This window comes from Sphaeramia orbicularis, chromosome 4, assembly GCF_902148855.1.
Source record: "Sphaeramia orbicularis chromosome 4, fSphaOr1.1, whole genome shotgun sequence".
NCBI lineage: Eukaryota > Metazoa > Chordata > Actinopteri > Kurtiformes > Apogonidae > Sphaeramia > Sphaeramia orbicularis.
Genome location: NC_043960.1, coordinates 41,939,631 through 41,962,123, shown reverse-complemented (window position 1 = coordinate 41,962,123; position 22,493 = coordinate 41,939,631). Strand labels below are relative to the sequence as shown.

General features: G+C 36.9%; 2 protein-coding genes across 5 annotated transcripts in view; one reads left to right on the top strand and one right to left on the bottom strand.

Moving 5' to 3' along the window:
- Positions 1 to 1,393: 1,393 nt before the first annotated feature.
- LOC115418033 (mucin-2-like) lies at positions 1,394 to 20,601 on the bottom strand. 3 transcript variants are annotated; one of them, XM_030132329.1, is made up of 5 exons: positions 20,303 to 20,601; positions 14,373 to 14,609; positions 7,699 to 8,196; positions 6,457 to 6,608; positions 1,394 to 1,916 (listed from the first exon to the last, which is right to left on the bottom strand). In XM_030132329.1, exons 1-5 carry the CDS (start codon positions 20,373 to 20,375, stop codon positions 1,875 to 1,877), a joined length of 1,002 nt encoding a protein of 333 aa, XP_029988189.1. In that variant the 5' UTR covers positions 20,376 to 20,601; the 3' UTR covers positions 1,394 to 1,874. The 3 variants fall into 3 exon arrangements, with proteins under 3 accessions (XP_029988189.1, XP_029988187.1, XP_029988190.1); XM_030132327.1 differs by having other exon boundaries at positions 6,457 to 6,614; positions 20,303 to 20,598; XM_030132330.1 differs by lacking the exon at positions 14,373 to 14,609 and having other exon boundaries at positions 6,457 to 6,614; positions 20,303 to 20,599.
- Positions 20,602 to 22,169: 1,568 nt separating this feature from the next.
- LOC115418010 (importin-13-like) overlaps positions 22,170 to 22,493 on the top strand; it is a 32,513-nt gene continuing 32,189 nt past the window's right edge. For both annotated transcript variants that reach the window (XR_003935236.1, XM_030132287.1), the window contains exon 1: positions 22,170 to 22,263. The gene's annotated coding sequence lies outside the window, so the exon portion shown is untranslated. The remainder of the gene's footprint in view (positions 22,264 to 22,493) is intronic.

Below are 22,493 nucleotides of genomic sequence, written 5' to 3'. Positions count from 1 at the left end.
CCAGAGATTCAGAAAATGGTTTTAAAATAACCTTTAATCGTAAAACGCCAACAATCAATAATCCACATCTGGCAGCAAAGTCTCTCAAAATACATTTTACACTTAAAGAAAGGGACAATTGTAGGCCATCACAGAAAATGTTACATCAGAAAAGAACAGTCAGTGTGAATCTGCAGATAGGTGAAAAACACAAAAAACCAAGAGGTTGTTGTGAACACTGTTGGTCACCTGTGAGACATTTTGGACCCTCCTGTTAAGACAACAATCACTAGCTCAAATGAGGGAGGGTATGTTAAATGAAAAGTGTTCATCTTTTCATTTCTAAGATGGAAAGAGAATGAGAATTGAAGCAGGTAAACATTGTTGGTTTGTTTTTCCTTCAATTTGTCGCCCATCTGTAGTTGGTCATGGCACAAATTCAGTGCATGTTCACCACAAGTACCAGGGTTGATTTAAATCAAAATCCACCTCTTCTTTTAGTCCATCAGAGGAACTAAATGTTTTTGACAGTGTGATTTGTTCTGTTGTCCTAAATCTCAATTTCACCCACGTCTCCTGTATAAAACACACGAAGCCTGATCAAGTGTAATCAGCTGAGTATTTGTGAATTTGCCAACTAAGAAACAAGGTGCTTGTCAGTCAGTGTAACAGGTTTAATATGTTTGTGTGTGGTGAATGCTAAAGCGGCAACTAAGATGAAGAGTTCATGGAGCTGTCTTTGCATGGCGCAATCATCAGTAGTATTTACGACACACAGGACAATACTAACATTGTATGGTAAAGCCACTGGCCAATTTCAGTTCACAGCAGCTGTCATCGTGTGAATGAGTGCCTTATGGTGAGGATGCTCAAGGCAAGTCTTCAAACACAGGCAAGTCAGAGCAGCTACCTGGCTGCGAGTGTGTGTTTAAACAGGTTTCACACAAAGCACTGGGAATGACTGGGAAATCTGGACATAAATTTGTTGAAATAAAACAAGCAAAACAATTAACAACTGTTCCTACAATGGGTAAGGCACTCTGTCCTGGACTACAGACTGCAGGAAAGACACAAAAAGAAACACTGCACATTAAAAGCTAACCACAGCAGGACCTTCAATGCAAAAAAAAAAAAAAAAAAAAAGAACAAAAAAAAAACTTCTTAAATAACCCCTGCCAAAACAATACGTGCACCTTTAAAAGACTAACACACCCACCAACACACACTGCCTAAACTGGCACTTATGCACACAACCCTCAATTTTATGCATACACAAAAATATTTGTCAATTTTTTTTTTCCACCCCTTAAAAAATAAAGTGCAACCTCATTAACACTATAATCAGGCCATTTGGTATGTTTGTTTTTCTTCTCTGGCCTCAGTCAGTCATACTGCTATACTTTTTTTTTTTCCACTTTTCTTTTTTGGCTGATAAACCGATAACAGGAAAAATCGACCAGTGCCCTCAGGTAAGAAGCAGGAGAGGCTGAATCTGTGCTCATGTGTGAACCATTCAAGTGAAGTGATCCAGCTGCCTGCTTTACACCTAAATCCAAATACACAACCCCCATATCTAAGAAAATGGGCTGAAAAATCATAGGGGTATAGTACTGAGCAGAGGTGTCCTAAATTTTGATTACAGATATCAAAATAGCCTTTTGCTTAAGGGACCCAGACACGGGTGACGTCTTCATTGTCCTTTGCAGCTTCCATCTTGTCCTTTTTCACATGTCAATGATCTGGATAAATAAAAGCAAGCCATGCGTTTGCTTCCAGCTACCCAGGTTTCTTTGTGTTTGGTGCAAATTAAGGAGGAAAGATCAGGTTTGATCGCTGCAACATAATCCTGGGTTGAAGAAGAGTATTTGGCCACCAAAAGTTCAGTCCTGCTTCCTTCAATAGCTGTACATGGACAAGGGTGTGTCCTCCATATCATCCTAGAAAAAATGAAAAAAAGAACAAATATTACACATATCCTTCATATAGTAGGTTACACATTGAGGGCAAGTGACTATTTTTAGTAATTTCCGCACACATTACAAGACAGTGACAGCAACAGTTACAGTGAGGACAGTGAGTCAACAATTTCAGGTCCAATGTGGTCTACAGGGTCTGTAAGGTCCACCTCTGCATGAACAGTGAGTGTACCTGCTTTGCTAGGTACCTTGAAGTAATGGTACTAATGTAAGGAATGATGTTCAAAGGGATAATGTGGATGTGGCCAGGGGTCTGGATCAGCACTTATGTTCTAAAATATATGTTTCTTCCACATTACATGTTTTTCTTGTATTTTTTTATATATACTTCTTGGATATTTTTCTTTTGCCACTTATTGGCAAGGAACCAAATATGGTAACTTCACTGACCTGGATTTTCTACATGACAATAACATTGTTTTGTTTAATTCAGATCTGTCCGTCCACCGACCCCTCGATCACCACCTAAAATTTATCATTTGTTCCTTGTGTCAGTATCAACATTTCCTGAAAGTTTCAAGTGAATCTGTCCATAACTTTTTGAGTTATCCTGCTAACAGACAAACAAACAAAAAAATCCCCTCCCCCATCCCACCCCTGTCCCTCGTCCCGATCACCACCAAAATTTTATCATTTGTTTCTTGTGCCAGTATCAACGTTTCCTGATAATTTCATCCAAATCCATCCATAACTTTTTGAGTTATCTTGCTAACAGACAAACAAACAAAGCCTGATGAAAACATAACCTCTGCCGTTCCTTGGCAGAGGTAGTAAAGTCTTGTTATGTCTTCCAATAACACACTAAGGTTACAATTTGGAATTTCAGAGTATTTCTCTGAGTGCCCTATAAAGGGTTAAGCTAGTGTCCCCCTCCACTCAAAAACAATTATGTTGACATGTTCACTGTTCAAAACGATGTCTAGGATGTTTCACAGGCTGCAAATTTCCCTAAGCTCACCTCAAATCTGAAGTTTCTGGAGAGACAGAAGCATATGTTACCTAACAATGATACTTCTGTAATGAACATATTCAGAGATATTAGAGATTTTTCAGCGTTGGAGGAGATGCTATGTATTGTCATAACAATTTTTAGAAACCAGAGGAGATCTTTAATAAGACTGTATTTTTGGCTGGTATGTTTATAAAATCTCCTTGCTGTAATTAATCACATTGTTAAATAATAATTAAAAAAAAAAAAGTCCAACAGTTCTGCAGTTATAAGTGTGATTAATTCTGGACTGTATGTTTATCAGTGTCAAATAAACAAGCAGCAAATGTGGATCCATCATGTAGAATTCTAATGATACTAAGGCATTAATAAGCACTTTTGTTAATACGACACATTTCAGTGCTTGAAAGCTGCAGGCTTTGATAGTGTTTTAGTGTCACTGAGCTAAATTCCTTGATTCCCTGTCAGAATATCATAATTTAAGTGGTCTGACAAGAACAAGAATTCTACCCAACTCTGTTTTCAAGCTGTAAAAACTCTACCCCATGATAGGAGGTTTTGCTATTTTCAGACAAGTAGGCAGGAAAGTACCGTAGTGTATAAAGGTCTTAGGCCACATTTATTGTTTTTGCCAGACTGAAATGAGCATATACAATGGTGGATTTACCTACCAGTGCCCCTTTGGTGCCCCCCCCCCATTTGAACATGTAAAATGCTGAAAACAATATAAACACTTTTGCCAGGAATCAAACTACCGACCTCTTACACTGCTGCTTGTAGTATTACTTTCTGAGCTATTCATCCACATGCACCTCAATGTGCAAATTTATATGCTCCAATGCTCTCCCTCTCTTGTATTGGGGGGAGGGGGGGGTCTACTGCGCACCTGCCATTTATGACAAAAGTCTAAATAGTAAAGATCTGCATTAAAAACAAACAGGCAGCCACAGAAAGTATGTAATTAATTATTATACTGTTGGAACTATATTACTGCATGGACTAAATATTAACCCATAAAGACCCAGTGCTACTTTTGTGTCAGCTCCCAAATGATTTTTTCTCTCTATTTAACCTTTCTTAACAGATTAAACACCATTTATAACAATATTATCTTCTGTATTTTGTGTTTTTAGTCAAAAATCAGGTATTTTCCATTATTTAATTCACTAATTATGTAGATGTTCATAAAAGCTTAGATCAAAGTTGAAGGTTAATATATGAAAAACAGAAAAAAACTGAAGAAAAAGTAACTTTTTCAATAAAATATACCACTAACTGAACATAAACCCAGTGTCTCCATCCGCTGCCATTTAACAAATTCCATGGGTTTTACTGGTGAATCAATGCTGTAGAAGATGACGGTGTTTCCACGTTCACAACACAGCCTCTGAACGTCCAAATGGGTCATATCTGATGACCATGAAAAGATGACAAACTGCATTTTACACCAATTATTTACATGTATTGATAGGATTAGCGGATCAACAGGTATTAAACGTTTAAGATCAGTAGATAGTTTTGGTCGCTGGTAGCTGTTTGGGTCTTTATGGGTTAAAAATGTTTAAACACAGCCAGTGATTGAATGACTCCCACAAAGTTGTCAAACATAGATCTATACCTCTACTGTATCCTGTTGGTTTTAATTTTAAATTATTTGGAATGCAGTGGAATTCAATGCCATAACTGAGGACAACATTATTAAAGTGAACTCTTTGCTTTGGTTCCAAAAGTGATCACATTAGTGAGGTTCAATTGTATTCATTTTATTAGTGTATGATAATAAGAATAATAAAAAATACACTTTTATCTGATTTGAAGCATTTATAATGTTAATTTGGCTTTGCTTTGCCCCCTTGAACCCCCATCGTGGCTCCGACCCTGGACCCCACCATTCTCCTGCACACCCCCCTTCCATTTTTTCTGGATCTGCCACTGATATATATTTATTTCTTATTCTCTTTTCTTCAGCTACAACAAGAAAATACAGGAAATATGTGCATAACCTTGAAAGACTAACAAAAAGCTGACCTAAATGCATTCTTACAGTTAAAGTCACTATTCAGTGTGACCCCTGACCCCATGACAAGAAGCACAATTAGAAACATCTGACATGAGATGAATGAAACCTGATATAAAACATCAAAAAATAAATGCAATGAATCTGATATTGTCTGAACAAAAGGGTTAAAGACATGTTAAGTACAAAGGGAGGTCACACTAAATACGACCACTGGTTTATAGAACCAGTTTTTTCTCTGCAAGTTGTTTTTACTGCTGTACATACTTCACATATATCCAGATTGAATCTTAATACAAAGACTCAGACATGCATGTGTGTGATCATTAGAATTTTACCAAATCAACAAAAATCATGTTAGCCTAGGACTTCTGCACAGCATTGTATATGATCAACAACTGCAATTTCCATTTTAATGTTCCAATTTAATGTTCAGATTCATTCAGTTACTTTTCCAGACTGATATGAAACAGTAGTTGCTTTTCCATTGCCCCTCAACTTGCGTGAATATAATTTGGACATAAAAATTTACCTAATGGAAAAATGACAATTTTTTTTACCAAAACTCTAGTTTTTCAATTAAAAGTTTTTGCACAGGCAAGAGGTGGTTTTTCAGGTGTAGTGCAAATGGTATATCACACAAAACTGCAATGGAAAGACATTTTTCTGCTACTAGAGTCACATGAATAAAAAAAACGGATGATGGTGGATGTTACAACACGCGAAGAAGAGTTTTAAAAGAAACATGGCACGGTATGTGTAGACACGCCAGGAAACTCAATAATTATTTAACTTAGTGCAGGATAGAGGGGTAATATATAATAATAATCAATATATCTGTAAATCAACACAATATTTAAGTTCGCCGCCATGTTTATGGAATGACTTCTCATGTCATCTCACAATAATAAATAAACAAATTATTGCACTTGTGATATAATGGAAAAACTGACCTTACGCACTTCTGTTTTTTCAACATTTAGTAAATATCTGCAAAGCTTTGCACATACTGTATGTCCAATGGAAAAGCAACTGTTGTCAGGTTAAAGAATTTCATATTTTGGTTTGCAATCTGGACCAAGAGGAGAAAGCTGCAGAGGGGAGTATTTTCCCACTGATTCTAGCTCCTGCAGCTTTATGAATATCAGTTTATCAGAGATCACAACCTATTAGTGCTTTACACAGGATGCTTTATTAGAAACTGGTACAGATTTGATGTGGAGCCATGCCACATGAGAACAGCTTTGGTTAAACAGTCTATCTTTTGTCTCTTTGATTTTACACTGAATATTCTGGGGGTTTTTTTGTTGTTTTTTTTTTAATTTCTAAAAAAGCACAAATATGCTCTTTACATGGCCAGTGAAAGGGACTATCCCACGAGAATCCCTGTTTACCTGCAGCTGTGCGTTCCATCAGTTATTTACGGCAGACTTGCGTGAACAGGAATTACAGAAGAATACTCATTTTCATCACCTAAAATTATAGATCTTTTGTACACCGTTAAAATATTATCTGAATATAATGCTCATGCTCACCATAGGTAGATCCTGCAGCCTTCGGAACTCTGGACGGTTGTCTCTCCGGCGTAGTTTAAGAAACAGAAGCAGAGTGATGATGACTGCGGTGATGATGAAGGCTGACACCAGGCCTGCCAGGAGGGGGTTTAATGTGGGAGACTTATGCGTCACTGTTGCTGGATAAAAAAAAAAAAAACAGAAAACACATCAGTGGAGTTCATTTTTCCATTAGTAGCATTTGGAATGAAACAAGCAGAAAATGCATTCTACTTCACCACCACATGGTACAAACACAAAAATTAAGCAACTGTTTAAAGCTGTGACTAAATATAGACAAGTTGAGCTTAAGTGTTGGCCACATAGCTCAGGACAGAAATGTCAAACACAGGATGGTGATGTTAAGCTTGCCTGTACTTGAGCTCACTTGAAACATTATTCATATCATGGTTTGGAGGGTTTTGTTGTGGCATATTCATAAAACATAGTGTGGTCTTGTAAGGATATCATCACTCTTGACCTTTCTGTGTCAATGTGTGTTTGCATGTTTCTGTGCAAGAGGAGTTTGACTGTGTTTTTGGGAAGTGTATTTCTGTATATGGATGTTGCTATGGAAGACTGTTTTGTATATTTAGCTGTTTTTAAATCCTCTGGTTGAAAGTAACAACAACCACAGAGCAGTGAATATTCACTCTTCCCCGTCTAATGGAAAAAGGCAGAGATCCAAGCCCGGCCTAATAAAACCACACTGAGCGAGGGAAGCACAGAGAATCTTATATTTTAACAGGATTCAACCACGCTATGAAGGTTTTATCAGTTTTCTTATTATTTTGCTGTTTGTCTGGCAAAAAAGTGGTGAAATGAGATGTCTCCATGACCTCTACATACACAGCGTAGATATAAAACATACTGTAGATAATAAACACTCAACCAGACAGAGAGTGGGAGAAAGAGACAGAAGGAAAAAAAAAAAAAATCAGAGAATGTTTCGTGGCCTGAATCTCATGACTGCCTCTGTCTTTTTGCCCAAACAGAGCCATAATTGTGGAGTGCTTGGTGGTGACAGTGCTTGTAGAAGATGTAGACAGTAGATGCGTGGCGCGTGTTTGTGTGTGGAAGCAAGGACTGGCTTGTGCTCGAAAACAAAAGAACAGCGTTTCCTTTGTTGTGAAGCCAATTCACTTCTAGTTCTGTCAATATCCTGCCAGTAAACAGCGCAAAACAAATTCATACACCAAGCAGTAGAAGATTTGATGCACTCACTGTCTTTTCCATCATTGAGCTGGGATGGGGTGTCCACGTGACCTTTGGCCTGAGTGGAGGAGCTGGGCGCTGGGTTCGGGGTGGATGTGAGGTGGGGGTCAGGCTGTGAGGTGTGTGAGGGCTTCTGTGAGGAGATGGTGTTGGACTGTGTGGTTGCGGTAGTAACTGTGGTTTCAGTCTTCGTGTGACTTGTTTTAGCTGTCGGCGTCAGGGCGGAGGTAGATGGGTGTGTTGTAGGGTGGGTGGTGTCGCCTGATGGTGAAGTGGAGTCAGGGAGTAAGGGGGCCGTATGCTTTGTTGGGTTGGTGGACAGTGTGGTGGTCGACCCACCAGGAGAGGTGTCATTTCTGTGTGTGGTGGTAGTGGTGGTGGTGGTAGCAGAATCAGGGAGTTTGTGTGAGGAAGGGTCATGGCTTTCAGCAGAAGGAACTGGAGGCTGTGATGGTGACACCTTTGGGGTGGTCCCATTAGTCTCAGACGGAAGACTCATGTCAGTCGCTAAAGAGGAAGTAAGCAAAAGTTATATTAGTTAAGTACAGTCTGACGGTCATGTGACTAATTTTATTGATATGTTTGATACAGGGTGGGGAAGCAAAATTTACAATATTTTGAGGCAGGGATTGAAAGACAGTGTATGACCAATTAGTTTATTGAAAGTCATGAGAATTTATTTGCCACAAGAAAATTGACATAATAGAAAATGTTTTTATTCTATGTGTCCTCCTTCTTTCTCAATAACTGCCTTCACACACTTCCTGAAACTTGCGCAAGTGTTCCTCAAATATTCGGGTGACAACTTCTCCCATTCTTCTTTAATAGTATCTTCCAGACTTTCTCGTAATAGTTTTGCTCATAGTCATTCTCTTCTTTCCATTATAAACAGTCTTTATGGACACTCCAACTATTTTTGAAATCTCCTTTGGTGTGACGAGTGCATTCAGCAAATCACACACTCTTTGACGTTTGCTTTCCTGATTACTCATATGGGCAAAAGTTTCTGAAAAGGTATGAATAATAGTGTTAGGTATGATTATGACAACAATATATGTTTGGTTTCAAAACAATTGACGTAGCGCCTGCTGAGAAAAAACAACTAAATGTTAATTGTAAATTTTGCTTCCCCACCCTGTATGTTTTACACGTGCATATTTAACCCATAAAGACCCAAACATCCACCACCAACCTAAAGCACCTATTGATCTAAAATGTTAAATAACTATTGATCCACTAATCCTATCAGTACATGTAAATCACAGATGTCAAACATGCGACCCGGGGGCCAAATCCGGCCCACCAAAGGGTCCAGAAATATGAAAATTACACTGAAGATATTAACAATCCTTTCAGTTCAGGTTCCACATTCAGACCAATTCAATCTCAAGTGGGCCAGATTCAGTAAAATACTATCATAAAAACATAGAAATAATGACAACTCCAAATTTTTCTCTTTTCATCTATTTACACTACAACAAAGTATAATTTCATGAAAAATGTGAATAATCTGAACAAATATGAACAACCTGAAATGTCTTAATAGAAGTACAAATTTTAACAATATTCTGCCTGTTACTAAATGTTTTGTGCATTTGTAGATCCACTATGATCTGTAAGTTATAATGCACAAGTGTAAATGATAAACTGAGGCAGAATACTGTTAAAATTACTCTTATTTTTTCAGTTTGTTCACGTGATTCACATCTTTTGAAAGGATAGTTTGTAGATGTAAACCTGTTCAAAATGTAAATTAACTTTTTTCGCTCTAAAACAGAGAAAAGTTTGGAGTTGACATTATTTATATATTATTATGTTATTATTTTACTGGTTCGGCCCACTGCAGATCAAATTTAACTGAATGAACTAAAATGAGTTTGACACCCCTGATGTAAATAATTGGTGTAAAATAAAGTTCTTCATCTTTTCATGGTCATCAGATATGACCCATTTGAACGTTCAGAGGCTCCATAGTTCTACAACACTGATTCACCAGTTAAACCCATGGAGTTTGATAAATGACACTGGATGGAGACACTTGTTTTTATGTCCTATTAACGATTTATATTTCCAACACAATACATCCAACCAGCATCAGCATTTCCAACAGCAACCACTTAGCTGTTTTGTCCCATTGTCTTGTCTAATGTCTGTTTTGTCTCATTGTCTTATGCCAATCCATCACTTGCTTTCGTCTTGTCCGTGTACACTTTTGTCTATAAGCCCTGTCTCTATGTATATGTACACTAGCATGGAATGGATTATAATGTGAATGTAAAGTTTGAGAATGTCCATTAAGCACAAGCTGTAATTAAAGATAAAGTTGTCCTCTGAAGGGGGCGGGGGACATATTTTGCTGAAAAGGTCACTTATTCCTCATTTTTTCCGATTTCATATAATAACCTTTGAATTTACTCTGAGCTTTTATAAACATCTATATGAACAGCAAATTAAATATAGGAAAATACTTCACTGAAAAGGCAAAATACAGGAGATAACATTATAATAAATGGTGACAAATCACTTAGGACAGATTAAATAGAGAGGAAAATTCATTTGAGAACTGCCACAAATGTATAGCACTGGGTCTTTCATGGGTTAAAGCCTGACATTTATTTGTAATATAACCATGGAGACCTTGGCCATCTTGATTCATTGGAACCATTCATACCCGTATATAATTAGTGGACAAATGAACTTTGACATCCCCCCATTGATTTCTAAATTGTTTTGAAGCCAGTAGTTTGCAGTTTTTCCATTACCATGTTAGCTTTGCTGCGCCAGAAATGACCATATTTGGGCAAAAGAAGGGGGAGGGGTAAGACAGTGAGTTAATGCTAACTTACTAATTTGATAAAACATTCTTGTTAGTGGAACCTATTAACCACAACTATACTGTAGGTGTCTATTAGGAAAAAATGGGAATATTTTAACCCTTTCATGCATGAATTATGGGAACCTTAATCAAGATTTTTTTTTCCTGTGTGTTTTTATTCCTCTTTAGGCATGAAAAAAAAAACCGTGTGATTGATTTTTTTTTTTTTTTTTTTTAAATCAACCTGTTTTTCATGGAGTTACAAAAATATCCACTCAGCTACACCATGAATTATATTCTTGAAGCAAAGAAACATGTATTTAAAACCCAATATCATAAAGTGATATGAAAACAGTGAAATGAACCCATGTTTAATGCAGCTAATGTGATGTTTTCTCACATTTTAACATATTCTAATACTAGTTATTACTCACTTCATGGAGATAATATGCAAAAAATAAATATTAACAATTGATTTCCACTCAAGAACCAATCAAGAACAGCAAAGTTACAATAATGGTATGAATTGCAGTTTATGAGATGATGCATAAGTGTCCACTGTGTTGGTTGATATGGAACTAAAACAACAAAACCCATAAATATGCAAGAGTAAAGCTGTAGAGTAACTGTCCACTGTGGTGACCACTATGCATGAAAGGGTTAAAATAAGGAAATTATACACACCTGCCAATCAAAGCCTGACAAAACAGTTATCAAAACCTTTTATGTGGCCTGAAACCATTAGAGCACTTATTGCAGGGTTCTAATAAAGTGGATGAGACCAGAATGAGTCCTGATAACATTACTGACAAAGTATTTTTAGGGAGAAGTTCAATGTAAGAACTTCTACTCTTCCACTTGGAGCAAATCTTAGCAGCTGTCGGTGGTATTACAACTGTATGACACTTAGCATTGGCTTTATTTTGGCACTGAGGTTCTTGACCCTTGTTTGGAATCACAAGTGACCATATTTAGACAAAAAGGCAGAGCTGGAGGAGTGTCAGAGTGATGAGTGAGTTAATGCTAAATGTTAGATTATTGACATGTTAACACAATAACCTTTCACAAAATCATTCACTGGTCTTGTTCGTGTAGCTCATTAATCACAACTACATTTAAAACAATAGATTTTATTCCATAAACTGAAGCTCAGTGATTCTGACTGAGAACGTGGGTGAGCTGTCAATCACACCTGTCAATCAAAGTGTTCAATTAGCCTTAAACAAAGAGTGTCTGAATGAATGAATGGATGAGAACAGAATGACTCCTATGAAAAAAAAAATTACTGAATATTTTTAGAGAGTTCAATGCGAGTCTACGGTAGACAGGCCTTTTTGGAGCCACAATCTAGTGGCCATTAGTGGTATTACACTTTATGACACATTAGTCCCACTTTGGTGTTGTTTTCAAGTGGATATTAACCCTTTCATGTATAGTGGTCACAACAGTAGACAGTTATTCTATAGCTGTTCTCTTGTATATTTGTGGGTTTTGTTGTTTTAGTTGCATTGCTGTTACATTGCATTGTTGTTCTTGATGAACCTGATCTGCAGTAACATGTTTTAGTGTTAATCAATTTCTAGTTGTTATTAGACTGTAATTAACAGTTTTGTTAAACAAAAAGGGTTTTTTTTTGCAAATTATCTCCATGATGTGAGTAATAACTAGTATTAGAGTATGTTAAAATGTGAGAAAACATCAGATTAGCGGCATTAAAAATGTTTTTATTTCATAGTTTTCACACATATCACTTTCTGGTGATGGGTTTTAAATACATGTTTCTTTACTTCAGAAATTAAACGCATGGTGTCCAAATGAGTGGACATTTTTGTAACTCCATCAAAAATAGGTTTATTAAAAAAATTCAATTGTGTTGTTTTTTTCATGCCTATAGAGCAATAAAATCACTCAAGAAAAAAAATATTGACTAAGATTCTCATAATTCATGCATGAAAGGTTTACCCATTGAAAAAAACATCAAATCAAACATTAACATTTTTTTAGTGTGTTTTTTTTTTTTTTTTTTTTTTTTTTGGTGGACTGTGTTATAATAAGTGTTGGAGCATGAGTAAAGACATATAACATGAATTTCATAATAAAATTTAAAAAAAATCTATAAATGTCATCTCATAGCTGTTGAGAAAAAAATCTGTAAAGTTGCTAATCAAATTTTAAAAAAGGGTAGTGATTTGTCAAAAATCCACTCTAGTCTTAATTCAGTTTGCTATATTTTTAGTTATACATTAATAAACATTTGGCAGTGATCAGTATTGAGGTTTACGCTTACTGACTAAAAAGGTTTTTAAGACTTTTCCGCTTTATTACCAGGTTTAAAACATGAGTTAATGATATAAACAAATGTAATGACTACTTATCTCAGTCTTATTATGAGTGATTTCATTTCCAAAACAACCTCCCCAACTCTGCTGATGTCTGTCTGACTCAGAAAAGCTGAGATTCTGCATCATCCTTCTACAATGTGCCCAAGCACACAATGGCTGGTTTATGAAAGGTATTAAATTAAAGCAGCAGAGCGAAGATACTGTTTGTGTTTATTATAGACATTCATCTTTTTTTTTTTTTTTTGGTTGAAATCTGGTACCTCTATTACCCATAATGCATCACAGCACAGTTTTATGAGGCGTTTTATTGTAGTAGCTGATATACTGAAATAAGAAGTGGACTTGGAAAAAGGTTTTACAACATATGCAGTAGTATTCTGTTTACAGTGTAAGACTTGTAAACAGATATTGATGTGTAAAATGGGTGCTGTTACCCTTTGAGAGTGAGCCAGAGACAGTAGTGTGTGGAGTGGGGGGAGTATTTCACTTCTACCTTCCTCACCCCCTTGTGAGAAGTCACACAGCATTTAATCACTTCTCTCCTCTTGTCGACACCATCATCTGTACTGAGCCAACTTCTTACAGGCTGTATTTCAGATCCTGCTCTACAACGGTCTTCATACCTTCCTCGTTTACCTCTTGCTTTTATCTTACACCATCTCCCAGAAGTACATAATGTTCTCTCCTTCCCTGTGCTCTCTTATTTTAAGGGCTCTGGCCACTGCCTGAGTTGTGTTTGTGGTTTTGACTGTCAACACTTTAACCCAGTCATAGTGTGTCTACGCACTCTTTGGCCCACTTCTGGTAAAGGACAACAGCGATAAACAGTTAAATATAGCTCCTGAACTATCAGTCACCTGCAGTCAGGCTTCCTATGAAATTCCTCTGAAGTACAACAAAACTCCCCGCTGACAAACTCCAAACAGAAAGAAGTAAGAAACACCACAAGATCATTTCATATTCCCCTTGCCTTTTACTCAGTCCACTGTCATTCAGCAGTTCTGGCTGTAATCAACACAGAAATACAAAAAAAAAAAAAAAAAAAATTAGGAGCTTTCTTTTCTTATATTCGTCATTTAATAGGTCTTATGTATTTTATTTTATTTTATTGTAGTTTTGTTTGTTTGCTTTGGGGTTTTTTTTTTCTTTCACTTCTGCCCAGTTTACTCAGTTCTGGTTCTAGTTATTGTTTCCATTATAATTATCACCATGGTTGTTATTGTTTGTATTGTTGATATTTTCTTGTGAGGGTCTTCGCCACCTTCGTCTTTCTTGTTCTCCCCCCTTCACCCCCCCTCCATGTCAGGTCCGGCATCCAAATGTGGTTCAACAAAACTCAGAATAAAGACAGTAGAATATTAAGGGGAGCCTCATATACTTTATGAAGTTTCCCTTGGCAAAGCAAACTTGTTCAGCACCAAAAGGCAGCCAGACTACCATTCTGCTGTTATGATGCTGGACAAGACAAGCTAAAGCAAAAAAAAAACAAAATAAATAAATAAATAAATTAGGAGCGTCATAGTTACCGTTGGGTTTACTTGGCTGGGTTGTGACAGGACTGGTTTCCCTGTCTGTAGTTGTGCTGCTGTTGCCACTGGGGCCTGTGTTTGTGCTGGAGCCAGTCACATTAGATGCATCAGCTGCAGGATTGGTTTGGTTTAGACTAGAATCAGAAACAAATCCTGCAGCTGGAGTCGCAGGAGCCTCAGCTGAACCTGAAGCTGCAGTCGTCTCTGGGGTGGCTGAGGCAGTAGGAACAGCATCTTTAGGTGAGCGGAGGACAATTATACAGTAAGAAGGAGGACTTCTCATTAACATAGTGTTTGTTCATTAATTCAGGTAGCAGATTAGAACAGTCATGAGTCATTTAACATAACAAAGTCAACAAGGTCACTGTGTTTTTTTTTTTTTTACCCATAATTATTCACAATGCAACAGGAAGCTACTGTAAATGTCTATGCATACATATGAAGTGCAGCACTTAGTAACAGACATACGAAAGGCCAGTGCCCAGTGTAACCACATCCCTGTATCGATCACTGGAGAAAAGAGGGGGAGAGTGGACGTGCAGGGTTTTTTTTAATTTTATTTTTTTATTGATTTATTTCGAATATGGAAATGATACAAGCTTCCTGATTGCTACTAACTGACTTCTTTGCACAACATAATATAGAAATGAAAATTCAAGAAAGCATAAAATAATAATATACACAAAAAAGAAAAAGAAAAAAAGTCATATTTGAAAAGGAGTGAGAAGAAGCATAGCTTATTAGCTCTCACCTCTTTGTCTAAACTAACAATATGTACATATTTTGTTATGTACAGGTTTGTAGCAGTTCTGTAGGAAATCACAGGGCCATGTACTTAATAAATAAGTAATATGGTATCATGACACAGGGCTTATGCTTCAATATAGAGTAATACTATAAGCAAAGTAATGTGTGTTTTTATAATTTTTTATTTCCGGAAAAATATCTTAATATGAAGTACACACCACCATTAGCATTAAATCTAGGCCTTTCTATTGCTATCATAAAAGTGGGCTCTGCATATTTATTCATCAAGACAGCAGCATGGTTACTACAGAACACAAAATCAACCAGTCTCTCAAATATTTGCCTTTAAGTAACTTGAAAGTGATAGTGCTCTACACACTATGTCCAAACTTAAGTGATATTTCTTAAACCCCTAAAATATACTACATATTTAGAATGATCCATATGGGCACTGTCATTCCCCTATAAAATAGTTTCTCCTGAGATCTTCTAACAAGTAGATTAAATCTACCACAACCCACATGACTTTAAATAAGATGAATAATTGATTTTTGGAGCAATATAATTTAAACAAACGCCTTCAGTCTCTCTCTCTTCTCACACATTCTCAGTCTCTTAAGCACCACTGTTCGAGCCATAATTCCTTTTGCTATTTTTTCCGTTTCCCTTTGATGAAGACCAGTCACCAGAACACTAATGTAATGTAATATCATTATTGTTGAGTAACATACGGCCATGATGCCTGTCATTACCTCCATAATCACTTGCAAAGCTCATCAGCACACTCAGCAAGAGAGAAGGAGGTGAAGAGACACAGGCTTGTTTGAACTCTACTTGATAGAAAAACAGACTCTCAGAAATAGACAGAGGTGCTTGTCTGTATAATACCGGGCTTGTTCCTAATCATTGGCTCCATTAGAGCAGCTCAGGTCAAATGCTGGAGTTGTGTGTCTGTTTTTGTATATATGTCTCTATGAATATTAGTGTGTGCTGAGCAGGTTTCTAAAGAAAACCACTGTTTCCAGTCGTGCACATTGGTCCTTTTAGATATAACAGAGACTTATCCTGCCTTCACGTGCTATGGGAATTATAGTAAATACTAGTTACGAACTTCAAAAATTGCACATAAATGCCCCCTCACATTATATTTTCCACTGGAGAACTGGGAAAAATTTTTGATACAGAGTTAGCTGAGATGAAAATAACCTTTAAGTTTTTCATCATGACAGAGTGCAATGAAGGATTCAGCCCAAATGATAAATAATGCTTTTATTAGTATTTCGCTGCTGTTAGATGATGATTTTGCACATTTTGTTAGCCTCATAATATAATTGCCTAACTCATATTTTTGGCCAAATTGTGATATCTGCGTAAAATGAAGCAACAGTATTAGAAGAGTTTAGTTACAAAGATATCACAATTTAGCCAAAAATATGACTTGGGCAATTATATTATATTGTGTTATTGCACCCATTGTATGAATAGCACTTTGTGATTTTTATCTGTCTTTATAAATAAACTTTACTTACTTACTTATACTATGAGGCTAACAATTTATAAAATACGCAATTTGAAAAACAAAAAAAAAACAAAAAAAAACAAACAAAAAAACCCTAAAAAAACTCATTTACCCATGCACTGGGTCATGATAAACTGATTAAGTGTGTTGGCCATTTTCATTTTGCTATGACAACAGAAGCACTTGAACACAACACGATCGTAATTTTGAATTCCTTAGTGGAAAGAATCATCTTCCTGATAGCACATGAAGGCAGCATTACACACAATTTCAAACCTATGCAACACCATGAACCTGGGAAAACACAGCTCACATTTTGACCCCACAAATGAAAAGAACACACAGCCATTTAAGTACAAGCAGATGTCAGCTACAAAAAAAACCCCTCAGCAATACTGTTGAAACAGAATGCAGATGTGGTGATTTTGTTGTGAAATAGCACAGGCTGATGATTATATTAAATGGAAATGAAGAATTAGAAACTGAAACTGTTCTGTGCATGTTGATGCGTCATTCAACTGCTAGTTAGAGCAGCATTTTACGACCCAAGCCTTGCACCTTCATTTCCTTCCTTATTATGGCTGTTTAACTAAGTTATGTTTGTTAAATGATGATTATTATTAGAGGAAATTGTTTATTATGATGTTATGTCATAGTTTCATGCATGAAGTCAAATTTGCGCATGTCTAGCTGGTAAGAAAACTTATGTTTCCAGAGCAGTGAAACATGTAAAAGGCTGCAGCTACACACTCTGATGTTTGATTCATATTTTTATTGTTTTCTCAATTAATTGGTTGGTTATTTTGTCTGTAAAATATCATAAAATGGTGTTTCCTCAAAGACAAAGATGTCATATTTTTTACTGTTTCCTGTTTATTGTATTTTAATATTTTAATGTCATTTACTCTCATAGAAGAGGAAAGAAACAAGGAAATATTCATATTAGTAATGAGAGAATTTAGACTTTAAAAACTTCTTAGATTGATTAAATGATTGTCAAAATGGTTAGAGATTAATTTGATAGGTGACAACCAATCAATTGCTGCTCTAGCTAGGTTAATTCCAAATAAAACAAGGACCGGATGTTCCCAATTGCTTACTACTGTAGATGCTGTTATCTATATCATAATACTGGAAGGGCTCAGAGCGTCTGTGTATGTGTGTGTCAGCACAATTCTGACAAATTCAGACGTTTTTATCTGGCCTATTTGGTATTTACAGTTGAGGAATAGTCCTGTCTCCACATTAAATATCTCAGCAAGTTGACAGGACAAATTTTGGGAGATATTCGTCATTTTGGAATACAATAGCCTTACAATCATGTTGCTCGGTTGACCGGAAGCACAATGCCACACTGCATGGTGGGAAATGAAGTTAAAAATAGGAATGATGCATTTACTGACTTCAGTCCCTAGATATTTGTATTAATATGACCCACAGGTCAACGTACTAGTCTATTTAATAAAAGCCAAGTGGCCTCTGTGTGCATGTATGTGTGAGTTTGTGTGTGTCTCAGGAATCACACAAAATCCGGAAAGAGCTGACTGCTGCAGTTTGGCATACTCATGTATTTTTGGTCAAGGAAGACAGTAGTGAAAACGGCAAGTTGATAGGACCAATATTTTGGGAGATATTAGTCATTTTGGAATACAATAGCCTTATAATCACGTTGCTTGGTTAACCGGAAGCACAGTACTACGCTGCATGATGGAAAATTAGGTTAAAAATAGGAATGATGTATTTACTGACTTCAGTCCCTAGATATCGGTACTAATATCAACACACTAGTCTATTTTATAAAAGCCAAGTGGCCTCAGTGTGCATGTATGTGTGTGTGTGTGTGTGTGTGTGTGTGTGTGTGTGTGTGTGTGTGTGTGTGTCATGGGAATCACACAAAATCCGGAAAGAGCTGACTGTTGCAGTTAGGCACACTCATGTATTTTTGGTCAAGGAAGACAGTAGTGAAAACGGCAAGTTGATAAGACCAATATTTTTGGAGATATTAGTCATTTTGGAATAATCACGTTGCTTGGTTAACCGGAAGCACAGTACGACGCTGCATGATGGGAAATTAGGTTAAAAATAGGAATGATGTATTTACTGACTTCAGTCCCTAGATATCGGTACTAATATCAACGCACTAGTCTATTTTATAAAAGCTAAGTGGCCTCTGTGTGCATGTGTGCGTGTGTGTGTGTGTGTGTGTGTGTGTCTTGAGAATCATACAAAATCTGTAAAGAGCTGACGGCTGCAGTTTGGCACAATCATGTATTTTTGGTCAAGGAACAAACTAATGAAAACGGCAAGTTGATCGGACCAATATTTTGGGAGATACTAGTAATATTAAAGGACAATAGCCTTACAATCACGCTGCTATACCCAGAACGCTTTGGCGGTGACTGCTGGACAAATGCAGTACAGCATGCACAAACACACAACAGCGTAAAAAGTACCACATTTAGAACCTGTGGATCCCCATGGGTCAGCACATGAGTGATAGTTTAAATGGATGTTGATGATAAACTGCTATTTTTGTTGTTCTTCAGAGTTGTTAGCTACTGATAAAAGAAATAAGAAAATAACTGCCTATGTGCATATGTCAATAATACATCAAACCCTTCTGATTCCATCCCCATAGTACACATTCTACACAGTGCATTAAACAGCTGCACACAGCCTCATAAAGTCTGGTCACAATATAAACTCCTACCACTGCACTGTTTAAAACCTCATACTGTACTAAAAAGGGAAACCAATTAGCATGAACCCAGGGAAATGACAGTGTGCTGCTGCTCATAGTTAAAGGTGCCATTTATCACAATCTACTTCCCTGCTCATTTACAACTAATAAATGTCCTCCAGTGGAGCCGTACTGTTTTCTATTCATTTGAATCTCAGCTGATGGGACAGTTCTGCCTAATAAAATCTTTTAAATGTCATGAGACTCATTTTCCTCTTATGTAGGAGGTGCTGATGGAAAGGAGAAACACGTAGGAGGGAGACGAGAGGCAAAGAAGATGTGTGGACCAGGTAGTAGAGAAAGCGGAAGGTGGGTAATGGCGAAACACAGGATGTATGGTGAGCTGTGAGCTGAGGAGGGTGGGTGGGTGGGTGGGGGGTAGGATGTGAAAGATTATTTGTAGAGCTGTTTAAACAAAAAGCGGAGGCTGACAAGAAGAAATGAAAATAGGAACCCAAGCTGTGATTACACACTGAGAGCCAGGTAACTGAAATGATGGCTTGGCTGGGGTTTGACAAATAGAAAACTGTTCACACTCATACAGTAATGAAGAGGAAGTGTAACTGTAACTTTACTGGACATGTAATCTGAGAGATGAGAGAGAAAGAGAGAGAGGAGGAATTTACAGGGATGTAGAGCTGTTTAGATGACCTATCTTTTAAAAAATAAATAGATACAATTGTAATGTTTTAAGAGAGTTGAGAGTTAAGACAAAGGTTGGGTAAAAGTTAAGGGTTTAGGGCAAGTCTTCAGGAAATTGATGCAAGTCAATGCAATGTCTGTAAGAAAGAGAGGGGGGGAGGAGTGTAAGGTGTGGTGTGGCACAGAAAACCACTTTCCCACATAAATCCATGGTGTGTTAACTCTAACTAATCCAAATGACAGTTGGAAATATGAATAAACTCAGACAAGTAAACCTACCATGCGTGGCAGATGCTACGTTCAGGAGCAGCACAAGCGCACAAAAGCCAATCCAGAGTTTGGGCTCCATCATCTGTGGACTCTGAAGAAAATGAACAACAAATAATCGTCCGGTCGTCCTGTCTTCTCTGACTGAGACTCTCCTCTTCCTGTCGTTCACTGTCCGAGCCCAGACTTTACTAAAGGAGGAGTTTCCACAAAGCAAAAGGAGGAGATGAAGCGACTCCGAGCGGCGCAGATAGAGCCGTGTGCGTGGCTGAAGGGACTGAACTGAACTGAACTGAAGGAGGAGTGTGTGTGTGTGTGTGTGTGTGTGTGTGCGGCGTCCCGAGTAGAGTGGGTTCTCTCTCTCTCTCTCTCTCTCTCTCTCTCTCTCTCTCTCTCTCTCTCTCTCTCTCTCTCTCTCTCAGTAACAGTGCCACGTGTTCCCTGTTCTAAATAGTCAGTGTGTCTGAATCTGTGCCATGTCTCTGTTCAGTAGACTGGACAATAAAACACTCAGACTAACTGACAAACTATGATTTGTACTGATTTTATTTTAAACTATAAATCCTCACACTGTCTTGGTTATATTTCATGTTATGTGGAAATCAGAAAGGTTTTATTTTTTATGATGGTATTTTCATCATCTTGAGTTGAAGGACAGTGCCTCCTTGTTTGTTTCTTTGTTTGTTTGTTTTCTTTTTTCTTTTTTTTTTTTCTCCTTGTTTGTTTTGTGTTATAAAGGGATCTTAAACAGTCAGTCCATTAGACTATAGTATAGTGTCAGTGACTGATCATGTTGAGAAGACATGTGGTGACTTAAAAACGTATTTTTGATATCTGAATTAATTAAGTATTCTAATTATGCAAGTAATTAATGACTCACCTAGCTCCTTTTCAAATGTTTTCTGAAACCCTATATTGTGTGTTTGAACAAGTGTGACTGTGTATTTACTTTACCGAAAACCTTTTACAATTTAGGTGTGCTTTCAGATCTTCTATTTCATTCTAGAGGTAAAATATATCATGTTTTGTCTGGACTAGCTGACACATTACAGACCACAAGGCGATTGCCTCTAGTGTGATGTCTTCATTATTTCACAGTGTGGCGCTGTTGTTCTATAGCTCATTTGTACCCTTACGAAACTCTTTAAGATTTGGATGGGAAAAATGGCCAAACCAACAATGAATGGATCATTTTGCCTCCAATTATTATTATTATTATTATTATTATTATTATTATTATTATTATTATTATTATTTAATTTATTTATTTTTTTGTAATCGCTGTATGTTCTCTATTTCATTCAAAATATAAGTCCATTCTTACTATATTAAAGCACTAAAGTAATTTAAATAAACTAGTTTTTTTGTTTGTTTGTTTGTTTGTTTGTTTGTTTGTTTGTTTTTAATAAAGATGGATCGAAAGATTAAAAAAAAAAACAATTCAAAGAGATCCCAGACATATTATTAAAATAATACTAATCCTTGAGAAAATGAGAACATGTAACATATTCTGATATGGATATAAATATGGAGATTTAGATGAATATTTCTTTTCATATTTGTATGATTATAGTGTGTTGTGTGAGCTGTAACACTTTTTAATACGAAAACTGAATTTCCTACATTTACTGTCAACAATGCTCATATTTAGAAGAGACGATGGATTATTTTGCTGCTCAAAGTAGCCTATCAATACAGATTTGAAACACGTTGTTTGCCTGATTTTAGTTTAAGCCTAATGCAAAAAAAGACACCATTCTGCAAAGTTCCAGATTTATCATGTTTTCATTTTTTAAAACCGTTTTCTGACGGAATTTCCTCTTCCCATTTGTAGAATGGTCTGTGGCCGGTTACGCTGATTACGATTTTTCCCGCAGAACATGAATGTAGCAAAACCCTCCCGGTGACGGAGCAGAGGCAGAATAGCGGCAGGGAGCTGACAGCATCGTCACATACCGTAGCAGGATAGAAAGGTGTGGAAATATCGGTCTTAAAGTCAGCCCGCAAATAATACGCGTGAACAGTAGCGTTTTTGTGGTGTTGTCATAGTCGTAAAATGCTGCTATTGTTGTCTCAATCGATTGAATTTTGCACTAGTGTAGCTTCAAGTTACAAACATTGCTACGTTAGCGACCTAGCATAGAAGCTAGCCGTCGGCATAGTGTTTTCCTATAGTAGAGGTTAGCGTCAGTTAGCTTCTCCT

Bases quoted from the DNA above. Each gene is read 5' to 3' on its own strand.
- LOC115418033 (XM_030132327.1), bottom strand. From the start codon at position 20,375: ATGATGGAGCCCAAACTCTGGATTGGCTTTTGTGCGCTTGTGCTGCTC. The intron at 14,610-20,302 runs GTAGGTTTACTT...GCTCACCTAAAG, and splicing joins CGTAGCATCTGCCACGCATG to ATGCTGTTCCTACTGCCTCA. The intron at 8,197-14,372 runs GTAACTATGACG...CTTCCTCTTTAG, and splicing joins CCAGCCAAGTAAACCCAACG to CGACTGACATGAGTCTTCCG.